The 13432-nt window shown below is 37.9% G+C and overlaps 1 protein-coding gene across 14 annotated transcripts in view; it reads left to right on the forward strand.

Annotated features, from left to right (window-relative positions):
* LOC117430629 (ral GTPase-activating protein subunit beta-like) overlaps positions 1-12581 on the forward strand; it is a 30324-nt gene extending 17743 nt beyond the window's left edge. For 5 of the 14 annotated variants that reach the window (XM_059003552.1, XM_059003545.1, XM_059003550.1 and 2 more), the window contains 18 exons: positions 64-211; positions 380-444; positions 729-861; positions 3640-3773; positions 4229-4411; positions 4629-4780; positions 4895-5082; positions 5457-5563; positions 5730-5885; positions 6049-6258; positions 6660-6818; positions 7398-7563; positions 7799-7921; positions 8027-8163; positions 8677-8785; positions 8973-9051; positions 10081-10229; positions 10642-12581. In XM_059003552.1, the coding sequence (XP_058859535.1) occupies positions 64-211; positions 380-444; positions 729-861; positions 3640-3773; positions 4229-4411; positions 4629-4780; positions 4895-5082; positions 5457-5563; positions 5730-5885; positions 6049-6258; positions 6660-6818; positions 7398-7563; positions 7799-7921; positions 8027-8163; positions 8677-8785; positions 8973-9051; positions 10081-10229; positions 10642-10835 (2592 nt within the window). In that variant the 3' untranslated portion in view covers positions 10836-12581. The remainder of the gene's footprint in view (positions 1-63; positions 212-379; positions 445-728; positions 862-3639; positions 3774-4228; positions 4412-4628; positions 4781-4894; positions 5083-5456; positions 5564-5729; positions 5886-6048; positions 6259-6659; positions 6819-7397; positions 7564-7798; positions 7922-8026; positions 8164-8676; positions 8786-8972; positions 9052-10080; positions 10230-10641) is intronic. The other 9 variants (XM_059003547.1, XM_059003558.1, XM_059003555.1 and 6 more) reach the window with 5 other exon arrangements.
* Positions 12582-13432: the final 851 nt, after the last annotated feature.

A 13432-nucleotide genomic window follows, 5' to 3' on the forward strand; every position in this document is an offset into this window, starting at 1 on the left:
TATTTGAACTAAAAGTACAATGAAGTATGTTCTAAGAGTGATGATATTTTCCTCTTTTTGTAGGTGCTGTTGGAAGGCAAGTTTAGCAATGATGACGGCTCGTCTCACGACAAACCAGTCACATTCCTCTCGCTGAAGTTAAGGCTGGTCAATATTTTGATAGGAGCTCTGCAGACTGAAACGGACCCAAACAACACACAGATGATCCTAGGTTTGTAAAATGGGTTGGCTGGACTGGATGAAGATTAATTTTATTTATTATTTTATAGATATTTCACCTGGTGAGCCACATGGATAAGCTATGAATCTTGTCTGGTTAACTTCAAATTAAGATATTAACTAACTGAGATTTTATGTATGTTTTCTGTATTCATTCCAGGTGCAATGTTAAATATTGTTCAGGATTCAGCACTTTTAGAATCCATAGGAGCACAATCCGAAATGGTAAGAACTGCACATTTCCTTTCTAATAAATTTTAGTTTAGGATATATTTGTGGTATCTAAGAAGCAGTACCTTAACAACTTTAGTAAGTGCACAACCCAGTAAATGACATAACATCTTGTGATTACATCTGTATTCAACCAATGCACTGCTTTATAAGGAGAAATGTTCGCCAGTCTCTTCTGTCCTCTGTGCCCTGTCAATGGAATACATCTAGCTATTGTATAAGACATTTGAATAGCTCTGTGCCTTCTCTTCCCTTCCTGTGTTGCTGTGGTGTTGCAGGGCAGTAGTGAAGGGAGTCACCTGAAGAGCCATAGCCGCAATAACAGTGGGATCAGCACAGCCAGTGGAGGGAGTTCAGAAGCCACCACTCCAGACAGCGAGAGGCCAGCACAAGCTCTCCTGAGAGACTATGGTAAGTCAGGATGTTCTGGTGTTTATCATTGCTAGATACTGTGGATGAAACACTCCCTGCTCAAGGAACACTCCTCTTTCTTGCTCCTATTTATCAAGTGGATTTACTTCAGTGTGCGATTTGCAAAGGTTTTGTGAAAGGAAAAGAAGTGTTATAGCTAGTGAGAAACAGTTCTGTGTTCATTAAGGGATCTGACATACACCCAAGTTGTTTCTTCCTAATTTTGTAACCGATTAGCATGCTTTGCTTTTACAGGAATTGTGTAAATTACACCCTAGAGTAAACATCTTTAAAAATTAGAAGTTTTGTGTTAATATACTGTTGTATACAAAGATTTGTTACAGCTTAAATTATACATTTTAATTCATGCGTTATATTATTTTTGCTTAGTTGTTACCATATTTACTCTGCATTTCTTGAAAGTTTGAAACCAACAGAATTCATTGAATTGATGAGTAAAAACATTCTAGGCTCACTTCAACTTGAACTCTTCTATCAAATGCACTTGTTTTTTAGTATTCACAGTCCCATGTAACTAATGTGTCCATTGTTTACTAAAGTTTTTGCAAGTGTTTCCCAGAAGCCCAGTTTTAATTCTGTGTTACTCTTAAAATTGTCTTCATTTTCCATTGTCATGGGAACTCTAAAATTACTAAATGGTTAAGTAAGAAGTATAAAAAAAAATAACCACCATATCTGTGGATTTGCCATTTTAGCTAACATGGTACAAGTGGTATGGAAATGTAGAAAGCGTTGGGTAAAACGTATTTGTACGTGCAGCAATCTGTTTTCCTAAATGTGTGCCGCTTGAGTGTGGAGTGTTTAAACTATTTTCTCATTTCTTTTTCAGATATTTTTATTTTCAGTTATTTTAAATGTGTTTAGTAATTTTAAATGTTTTCAGTTATTTTAGTTTATCAAACTATTAAAACATATTTTTAGAGTTGTATAAAGTAAAATGCCTACCATTGAAGTGTGATGCAAAAGTGTATTAAATATTTATTCATACTAATTACATGCATTAGCAATGAGGACTGCAAAATGATCCTGTTCACAGTGTTGCAGACTTGTTCCTAAAGTAATACTGACCAAGCCAGAGACACATTTAATATGAAGTGAATCCATGTTGCACTCAGTTTAGGTACAGTGTGCATGACTAATAAACTGCAGATATTCAAAATCAGACACATCTAAGATCAGTGACTGTTATGTTCAAAGGTAGCTTGTGGTTTAAATGACAATTAACGTTTGATGAAAACCTAATTATACAGGTTGTCTAATATTTAACCCTGGAAAAAAATGTATTGCTGCACAGAATATTGGTAGTTATGATGTAGGTCTTCAAAGTTAGCTGGACAACAGTATCCTAAACTTCGGGTTTGGTTTGTCCAGATTGTCTCTGATATACAGAATACGCTTCTAAATGTATTTTAATTGTGCCAGGAAGATTAACATTAACTGTAGTATTTTGTGCTTAAGATGTTGCACTAGCAGTATAAGTAGAGCACTTTTTGAATTGGATTATCAGTCTAAAAAGTGAAAGCGCTTTGTGTTTTTTTCAACTGCAAATTTTAAATAATTATGAAAGCTAGATGTTGAAGTTATAGCAGCTCCACCTTGTACTAACTGCAGAACTGTATAAAGAAATGTGACTTTACATTGACATTGAGCATGAAAACTAACACACTGAGGAGGTGTAAACAAGAAGTGACAGCCGTGTCTAATGATGTGCCCTTTTTCTGACCTCTATTGTGATTTGTGTTACAATATTGAGTTTTTAAAGAACAACCTTATGAAATGGCAGTGCACTACGGTTTGTGTTGATCCCTGTATACTGACTTTGGATTACTTGCTGCATAAAAGAACAGTTTTTTATATCGTGGTAACAGTACTATAGAAAAGAGTTCAAATCTTTGCTGCTGGGCTGCAATCTATAATAATCTATAATCCATGTTGCAGAAAAAAAAATATATTTTGTCAATTAACCAGTGAACACACACAAAAATGACATGCACTGTCTTTCAAATATTGTAACTATGTTCCAATTGTTACGTAGCAGTAGCTCACAAAAAATGACAGCTCATTAATTGTAGTGTTCATCAGAAGGTGTTTCCAGTAATAGCCCTTGTTGTGTTGGAATTGTGCTGCATGGATTTTAAGTGTGAAATGTTTGTTGTGTGCCACCCATCCCAATTGGCAACTGGCCTGTGTTAAGTTCTCCAGTTCTATAGATCATCATCCCTATTCACAAGAATTTTTTGTAAGGAATGTTTGTGTTTTAAAATCCATTTATGATTAATTAACCAAGTTTGCAGGTTACAAAACCTTGAATGTCTATAAACACCCTTAAAAAGAATGCTTCATGCTTTGTGAATAGGGGCACATGTTTCTATAAAAGAAATCTACTTTGCACTAACTATATTGTAGGCACCCCACAGGTCCATGTGTGCCATGCCCATTTTAAACTTGTTTATTAGTCCAAATTTGACAAACTGGATAATACTTTGCCTGCTTACATACATGTGGGACCATGCACTAGCTGTTTTGCAGGACCCCTGATATGTGAAATCAATCCACTATAAAAGAATCAATTTTAAATACTGAGTCAGTTTGTGATGCTTTCTCCACAGAAGTTGCCGTTGGGATGGCAGTCCTTTAGTTGTTGTATGCTGACTGTGGCTATGTGTGTTTGTTGCTCGTCGGATTGCTTTGCTCGTAGTTACTAATACCTAGTTGTTTTCCCTCTCTGTGGTGTGTGGTATTGGGGTTATATCGTAGCTCTTCATACAGATACAGCTGTGGGGCTCCTGATTCGCAGCATCCACCTGGTGACGCAGAGACTCAACTCCCAGTGGAGACCTGACATGAGCATCTCCCTGGCTGCACTGGAGCTTCTTGCTGGTTTGGCCAAGGTAAAGAGGCAGATTCAGGTAGCTCCATTTAGGGTGGGCTGGGTAGGGCAGTGGGTCAGTACCCCTGCCTTTGTATCTCAATGCAAAACTACTGTCCACATGACTAGGCAAGGAGACTGAACAGTAGCTCCTCTTGGACAGGCTTATGAGATGCTTGTAAAGTTGCAAATGGAAAGGATAGCAGGGTTGCACTGTAAGTAAATGTATTATCATACCATAAGCCATATAATTCAAAGTAGTTTATTTAATTAAGAGAATCCTGATTAGCCTATATAGTAGTTGATCACATTTTAATACTACATAGTACTGCCATTATAATCTTTCTGTAAAGAACACATTGATAGTTCAGTTTTTTTTTTTTTTTTCCACAGCACTTATATTTTAACATTGCATATATTAAATGGATACAATATGTTTTATTTAAATTGTTTTATGTTTTTTGTTGTTGATTTCAGGTGAAGGTTAGTGTGGACTCAGCAGACAGAAAGCGTGCAGTCAGTTCTGTTTGCAGCTACATCGTGTACCAGTGCAGCCGCCCAGCGCCACTCCACTCTCGAGATCTCCACTCCATGATAGTTGCAGCATTCCAGTGCCTGTGTGTGTGGCTGACGGAGCACCCTGACATGCTCAATGAAAAGGCAAGTCATTTATTTAATTCAAATAGCAATGGGAAAGCACCCTGCATTGCAACAAAATGTGCTTGATGCAATCCAGGGGGATACCCTGGTGCCCTAAAATGCGCTAACCCATAGCAGGGTTTAGGCTGATCAAATTGAGATTATATATATTTTTATTCTTGCTATTTAAGGCTGTAGTTTGCATGGGATTTTAAGTTAACCCTTGTTTGCTTTTCAGGATTGCCTAATAGAAGTGCTGGAGATTGTTGAATTGGGCATATCCGGGAGCAAGTCAAAGAACAATGACCATGAGGTGCGATACAAAGGTGACAAAGAGCTCAACCCTGCTTCCATGAGAGTGAAGGATGCAGCAGAGGCCACACTCACATGGTAAGGAGCCATCGTTAATAATGATTTCATTGAGAAATGTGTCCTTTTTTGTATGTCCTCTCCCATTCATGCCTGCAGTTATTTGACTGATTTTACATTATTGTTTTCTTGTAGTATCATGCAGCAGCTTGGAGCCTTCCCCTCTCCCAGTGGACCTGCCTCACCATGCAGCCTTTTAAATGAGGATACTCTAATTAAATACTCCAGACTGACCTCCACAAGTAGAGACAACTTTCGTTATTTCGTCCTGGATAACTCTGTCATTTTAGCCATGTTGGAACAGCCTCTCGGAAACGAACAGAGTGAGTAATAGATTAAGGTAACTTTAGGAGATAGGAATCTGTTTTGTGTGTGTTCAGTTCAAGTATGGAATTGCAGAAAGCATGGACGTAATTGGTTTCAACTGAGAAAAGCCTAATAATTCCTTAAAGAAAATGTCCTTTTTTGTCGTTCAATTACGTATCGGAAAAATCAGAAATCCATGCAAAACACTGTGGCACAAACTATATATTCATATTTAATACCAAAATATCTCTCTATATATAACATTCCTTCATGAAAAGAGAAACTAAATTAAAGCTGTTAATGTAACTTAATAATTTGAAGGTATCACTTTTTTAATGAATGCATTACAGTGGCAGGATGTCTTTTTAATTCGTTGCTATGTGCTTTCCAGCAGATCCCTGCCCGTCAGTGACTGTGTTGATACGAGGGATGTCAGGGAGACATGCCTGGACCATGCAGCTCTACCACCAGCCCAGAGGGGCACGGGCTCACCAGAAGGTAGGGTAGTGGCAACGCATGCCCAATCATAGTCGCTGTTCTGTAGCTCAGATTATCGAGAACTCTGTTTTTATATGCAATGTATTCTCTCTTTTTAAATGTAAGTTTGTATCTAAGCTCACAAATGTTTTCTTCCAAAGCTAATTGGTTTTATCTTGTTTTGCAGCAGGTGTTCGTTCCAGAGAGCCGTCCAGCTCCTAAAAATGACGTTGGCATTCGGTTTACTGTGAAACACAGACCATTCCCTGAGGAAGTTGATAAAATTCCATTTGTGAAAGCTGACCTGAGCATTCCAGACTTGCATGAGATTGTAAATAGTGAGGTAAGAAAGGCTGGGCAAGATCATTTAACAAGCCTTTTAAATCTAAAACAAACTCTGTGCATCTGTAAATTTCAAGGCCAAAAAAAATATTATATTATGAATGAATCCGTCATAAAGATTCCCTGTGTATTTCTGTGTCTCAATGTGATTTTATGTTGTGCAGCTGGAGGTCCAGCACGAGAAGCTGCGGAATGTGATGGTGAAGCAGATGGAGTACGAGTCGGCTCTGGAGCGGCACAGCGAGGATCTCTGGAGAAACAAGAGCTTCCCTGACCCTGTCACAGACTGCAAGCCCCCTCCCCCTGCACAGGAGTTCCAGACTGCACGCCTCCTCCTCTCGCACTTCGGATTTCTCTCACTCGAAGCATTAAAGGTATTAACCACAGTAAACTACAGTAAATTAATTCACGTGAGGAGAGCAAAAAACATTATAGCCGTATTAATTTAAGGTCTATGCAAGGATGCATACCAGTTCAAGCATCTAGAAAAACCGATCCTTCTGATGTAATTATGTTGAGGCCTTGATACTACAGGTTTTGCCACTAAAGCAAAACACAATGAACTGCTGCAGATCTGCCTAAATGGACTGCAATTGTCCACCTCCTATATAGTGTTTTCGAATTGTAAATATGTCATCGTAATTTTTCTCATTTTCTAGCAGTTGCTCATCAGAAATGTTGGTCTGCATAAGCCCACCTCAGTGTGCTTGTGCCTTTTTAGGCTTTGCAGACATCAACTACTGCTTGACAGCTAACTTCACTTCATCTCTTTCAGGAGCCTGGCAACAGCCGCTTACCTCCTCATCTTATTGCACTGGACTCAGCCCTCCCTGGCTTCTTCGATGACATTGGGTACCTGGACCTGCTGCCGTGCCGACCCTTTGACACTGTCTTCATATTCTACATGAGGGCAGGGCAGAAGAGCAGTCAGGAGGTGAGCTACCAGGGGCTTTAAATATCACTGTGTTTTGAGTGGACTATTTAGTAGGCAACTTGTGCATGTATGGCCAGAACATCATCGACTCAAATCCTGTTTATGGAAGACTGTCGCTCACTGACCTATGACTGTTACATTGTTACCAAATCCAATCAGAAGTGTTTCAGCAGTCTTTATCATGTACATTTACGCTTTTGTTCATTAGGGAAGGAAAGATTGTTGAAGAGAATTCAGTTGAGGGTCTGAGGTACAGGCCCTGTAGTGTTTGTCTTTATTTTGTTTTCTTCCCCCAAGCATGTGTCATCAACCACACTGATATTGTGAATACAGTACTGTACATTTCGTGAATGGGCTTGTTTGGTTGTGTTTGTGACAGTCAAACCAAAATTGAATTCTACCCTACTTCAAATTTCCACCAGAATGTGCACAAGTAAACAAATCGTGTGCTAGCCTGGATCAGGCTTTAGTTTTTCATGAACTAAGCCATCTCTCATTTGCAAGTACAGGTGGAGAACATTGACACTGTCTCCTTGTGTTGCTTGTCAGCTTCTCCTCAGTTTCTTGGTTTGTTTTCAGATCTTGAGGAATGTTGAATCATCAGCTAATGTTCAGCACCACTTCCTGGAGTTCCTGCTGTCTCTGGGCTGGCCCGTTGATGTGAGGAAACACCCTGGCTGGACAGGAAACGTCTTCAGCAGCTGGTCAATCAACTCAAGCAATGGCAGGGAGGGCCAGACACAGGGTGAGCTAGAAACTCAAGAATTGCCTCGTATGGATGTATATCTGTAATTATTCGCACAAAATATAGCCTCCATCCAAAGTTATCCACTGTACAACAGTTGCCTTTGAAGACGGAGAAGGTTACTGGTTCAATCCAGAGAATCGTAGTAAAGATTCTTTGTTAGATACAGTATGCCACAAAATCTGGTTAGTTTTGAATAAAGCCTGAAACCATGACCTGCTTTTCCCCCCTACAGATGAGTCCCCTACCTTGGAGGACACCGGTGGAGGTATCTTCAGTGGAGAGAAGAAGGTGCTTTACTATGCTGATGCCTTGACTGAAATAGCCTTTGTTGTTCCATCATTACTAGATTCTTCTGGTAAGAAAGTTGGATCTCGCTTTTTTATTTATTTATTTTTTTACAAAAAGTGGATACATGTAAGGTTCCAATATGTGGTTTTCTTTTTTCTTTTTTTTTTTGTAGCTGAATCATCAGAGAGCAGCTTCCCCACCCTGGAAGCCGAGTCCCAAATGGACCTGTTTCCTAGTTTACTGAAACAGTCTAGTCTGACACTGGAGCTCTTCCCGAACCACTCTGACAGTCTTAGCTCTTCACACAGGGTAAGGAAAGCTAACAGTATAATTATAGCCCTGAAGGGGAAACCATTACAAGGTATTGTTGGTACTGGTTATGTTGCACAGAAGGTCAGACATCGTAATATTTGGGCATTTGTAGTTTGTCGTCTAATGCACTTTGTTCTATGTGCATGCACAAACTTGCAGGCTTTTTTTTATTTATTTATTTTTAACTTAGATTAAGTAAATGTTAGTTAATAAAGTTTGGATCTAAAAAGACAAGTCCTATTTGGTGCATTACTTAAACAGCACAACAGAATATTAAATGTGTATTTGAAATGCAAACAGGAAAGTTGAGTTTTGTAAATAACCCTTCTGTCTAAACATATTTCTCTTAGTGTGTTTTCTTAAAGCTAGTTTTAGTTTGAACTATTGTTGCTATATTATCGGTATATATCCAGCATCATCTAGTCCTTTGCAAGTATTGTTTGTGACAATTCAGTTTTACTATAAACAATACCTGTTCCTTACATTGAAGTGTATACTGTTTTATGTTAGCTGAGTCCCACAACTAAAGCAAAGAAGATTCCTCCTGGCCGGACAGTGCCTCCACTGGGCCCAGAGACGAAGGTGCTGGTGGTTTGGGTTGAACGCTACGATGATATCGGTAAACCCTGCTGCTTTTGTTAAGAGATAAATGTGTGATTCATGTGCGTTTTAGCACAGCATGCTTTAAAACAAAAATCAGGAACACACTTTTTTTCCCTTGTAAAAAAAAAAGGAAATAACGTCAACAATGGCTAACAACAATTACTGATGTCGTTTACATCGTTTTCCTTTTCTTTTTTTCTCAGAAAACTTCCCTCTTTCTGATCTGTTGGCTGAAACCAGCACAGGAGTGGAGACAACAACAAACAGCAGCACTTCCCTGAGGTACAGCTCCTGTCTCAAACCAGGGTTGGGTGTCTTCAGAACTGGATTTCAGACCAAGGATTGCATTGGTGGATGGGAGCGCTAATGGAAATAATGTGGTTATCATGCTGTTATTGTATATGTTAGGCATAAGGGTGAAATGAGGTATAATCGGGGCAATATGGTAAAACAATGTGGTGGAAAAATACAAGTCATAATCTGATAAAACTAATAAACCAAAAGCAGATTTGATTCTCAATAGCCTTTCACTAGCTCCAATTGAATTTCTGTGATGGGCAGGTGTTTCTTTCTGTGAAGTGTAAATGTGATTGACTTGTCATATCTTGCTGCTGTATGGGCTTAGTTTGTAATACAATGTTTGTTCATGTGGACCATAGCGAGCTATTAATTCCTTGTTCTTGAATACCCAGTCTTTCAAGGGTTAAGTTCATTTTGTATGTCATTCAAATAGGCAAGTTTATCTAAAGTTATTTGATAAATTCTTGCAAATTTCGCATTTTAAAGGTATGATAGCATTTTATTTCAATTGGACACACTGTAGCATTCATGACGCCTTCATAAAGGCTACATAACGCTGCATGGCTACATGCAGGAGCGTTTAGAATCACTTTGAAAAGACACAACATGCACAAAGCATTCATGACGTCATAACAAACTAAATGTACTGTTATTGACAAATTGAATGAATACTTGTATGCATGTTGTGTAAGTTCTCAGACATTCTGAAGGATAATTCTCAGTTATACAGTTTTATTTAGCCTTATAAAGTTGTTGTGAATGCTACATTGTGTCTGATTCAAATTTAAACCTCCTAGTCAGAGCTGGAAACTGTTAATTCCTGTTACATATCAGTAGAGCACCTAGTCAGAGCAAGAAAGCGTTAGCTTTTTACAGTCTCAATCTGTCAAACCTGAAACCTGTTTTTCTAAAAATACATTTTGAAGGACTTTCATTGATGGTTTTCAGTTATATTGTGAAACGCAGTACAATAATTTGATCCGGAGTATCCTTGTTTTCCTTTCTTCTTAGGCCAGTGACATCGGAAAAGGATGTTCCGATTATTTTTATCCACCCTCTGAAGAGCGGTCTGTTTCGGATCAAGCTTCAGGGAGTCGCAGGGAAGTTCAGCATGGTCATCCCTCTAGTGGATGGCATGGCAATCAGCAGGAGAGCTTTAGGTGACTCCTAATACTATTTGCATGAAAAATCATAATCTGCATAGAATCTCAGTAAACAGTTGCCAGGATATATCCTGTTTTTATTAGGATCTTACGATCCTAGATTTTAATAACAGATTAAGTATTTTAAGTATTCTGTGTTAAGTCATTTAAACTGATTTTCATGCACAGCTCTCGATTTTACAGTGGTTTACAATGCATCAAAAGATCACAAGATCCTAATAAAACAGGACATATTAATGTAAACATTTATTAAAATACTATGCTGTTAAAGATATTTAGTTTACCTTTACAGCCTTAATACATACCTCAAGGTAATGGTTGTATTAAAAAAGACATGCAGAGTAAAATGAAATTAAGTGTTTAAAAAGGGATGATTTACCTGGATTCAATAAGACTTTTTTTTTCGCAGGTTTCTTAGTGCGGCAGACGGTCATCAATGTCTGCCGAAGGAAAAGGCTGGAAAGTGATTCCTACAACACTCCACATGTCCGCAGAAAACAGAAGATAGCTGACATTGTGAACAAATACCGAAACAAGCAGCTGGAGCCTGAGTTTTACACCTCGCTTTTCCAAGACGTGGGACAAAAGAAGCTGAATCCGTGAGATGGACACAAATAACTGTGTAGATTCTATATATTTATAAGCTATTTTGCTATTTATATCAGCACTTGGTGGCCATAGTATATGAATGAGGCGGTTTACTTTGAGCATCAACCAGTGATGAAATATCCGGGCAGCACACAACCCAACCAACCTGCCAGACCGTCGACCGCCCCTCCTGCTTTGCTTCTGAGAAATTGATCTTTAGCACAGTACAGTCGGCACACGATTTTAAACATGTTAAGAAAACAAGGGTGAACCTGGTAGGAGCCTTAAAGAGGTTTACTGTGAGTTGTTGAATATCCTGTACGATAACAATGTCTGGGACTATTGCTGATGTTTTTGTTTTTTTATCACACCAGAATATATATATATATTTGAAGTTGGTTTGCAGCCTTCATGTCCTGTGTCTTTGTTTCCAAAGAATGCATTACAACTTGTCTGTTTTCTTTTTCCCATCCTGTAGAACAGTATGAATTGTCACCAATAGCTGCAGGCTGTCTCTCTTGAGTTTAATGTTTGGACATTCATCCTTCTGTTAAACAGTTTGGCAGCCGTGTATGATGATAAAGTAGCTCTCCAGGACAGTTGCATGTAGAAAAGCATTATCATTTCAAAAGAAAACTAGGAGTACTTTTTCTTTAAAAAAAAAAAACGTTTATATGTGGTTATCAAAGCATTATGGAATTTTCAAGGGCTCAAAGCAAGTTTTTTTTGTGGCTTACTTCCACCTATATTACATTCACTTGTTCTTGCATCTAGTGTTTGAGAAGTTGAATCTGTCTGCAAGTTTGTCTGTTTTGTAGTCAGCATTCTACATTAAACCCCTAGGTACTCCTCATTGATGTCAGTGTAACTCCTAGTCCCATTTTTATTGTACCAAGCATATTTCTTTGTGTCAGGTGGCTGCATAGCTGTCTGCTTGGTATTTACATGCTGTTTTGAACACATGCTTGTTTTTTAAGGTTGGAATCAACAATGTTTTAGGTCAGATCACTGTTGCAGTTGGTATTTTAATTCTGGGAAAGCTTTGTGAAAGATTAAAAAAACAAAACAAAACAAAAAAAAGTGTCTTCAAAATATATTTGTGTGTGTCGGTATTTCAGTTTATTTCTCAGCATTTATGGGTGTTTAAATGCAGAGGAAGTGGTTTTTATATCTGCCGTTATCAGGTGAGTAAAACTGAGGCTTTTTTGTAACCGGGTGAGAGAGCGAGATTATATTTACTAAAGGATCCAGTTATGGAAGGCAAGGTGTATAAAAGTTCAAACTATATTATAGGTTAATGCATTTGCATCCTGAAAAATAGTATATTCAAAAATAAATCTATTCCATATTGTTTACGCACACAAGGCTTTATGAAATACAGCCAAGACTAAAATTCACAAGCCACTGTGTGTAAAGAGAAATTAATAAAAAAAATATATATATATATATATACTATGTGTAATCTCTGAATTTCAACACATTGCCTAGATTTGATTTTTTTTCTGTTCTTATGAAATATTTGTATTCTGTAAATATTGCAGGCTTTAACTTGAGATGTATAGAAAAGGATGTCTATCTGTAAATATGAAGATGTCAAGTATGTTTCATTTGTCTGTACTTTATCTCTTTGTTCTTTAGGAAAGGCACAAAAGCTTGTTTGTATTTATGCCAATTCTATATATATATGTGTGTCCAAAAGCAACACGTTTGGATATTGAATGTAACACATATGTATTGAATAAAATTTGAAAGAACTTCTTATCATTCTGAGTTGTGCAGTTTTTATTTTTTCTTCTTCCTCATTCCTGGAAGTCACATGAGGCTAATATTGGTGCTCGACTGGTTTTTTGAAAGATTGCTGTAACTAAGTCTGGACACGGGGGCAGTGTAACCAAAAGTTCCACAGGTTTGGATTTAAATTACTGGTACCACCCCTGTCTTTTAAAAACAGGAACATGAAAGTCAGTAAATTATTGTGACCACTAAGGGGCAGGATAATACAGGACTCTGTATGTAATGTATATGAGCAATATACTGAAAGTGCAATATTCATTTTATGAAAAGACAGTAATCTACAAGGAAAAGGGTGTTTTGTCTGGGGTCGTTTCTGTCATACCAAAGTCTTTAAACATGGAAATTGGGTGGTAGCTCAGTACTAACGACTCTTAAGTGGGATCTTCATATTGAACAATCCATAGTTGCTACCGGTACAGAGATCCTGTGATACTCAAGTGTGAGTCACTGGAGAACTGCTTCCACAGCTTCAGCTCCTACTAAACAAGAACCTAATTATTTCACATTACATTGTCCATAAATACATTTAGTTGACTCCTGTAAAGTTTGAGAAAGTGGGGAGGGGGTGTTTTGATTGGAGACTTCAACTCAAATGGGATGGGTACTAGCAACTACACAGCCAAAGATCACTTTTCTAATTGAAAAACTAAACACAGGTAAGTGTTGAATCTGTTATCTGTTAAATAATCCACTGTAAAGTAGGAGACAACTGGATTATTTCAGCCCTGATTCAACACTTGCAGAAATACTAAAAAAAAACTTAATTCAATTACATGTTTTGATGAAAAGTGTATCGTTTGAGATGCAGAAAAAGGTTT

This window comes from Acipenser ruthenus, chromosome 29 (genome assembly GCF_902713425.1).
Source record: "Acipenser ruthenus chromosome 29, fAciRut3.2 maternal haplotype, whole genome shotgun sequence".
Lineage (NCBI taxonomy): Eukaryota > Metazoa > Chordata > Actinopteri > Acipenseriformes > Acipenseridae > Acipenser > Acipenser ruthenus.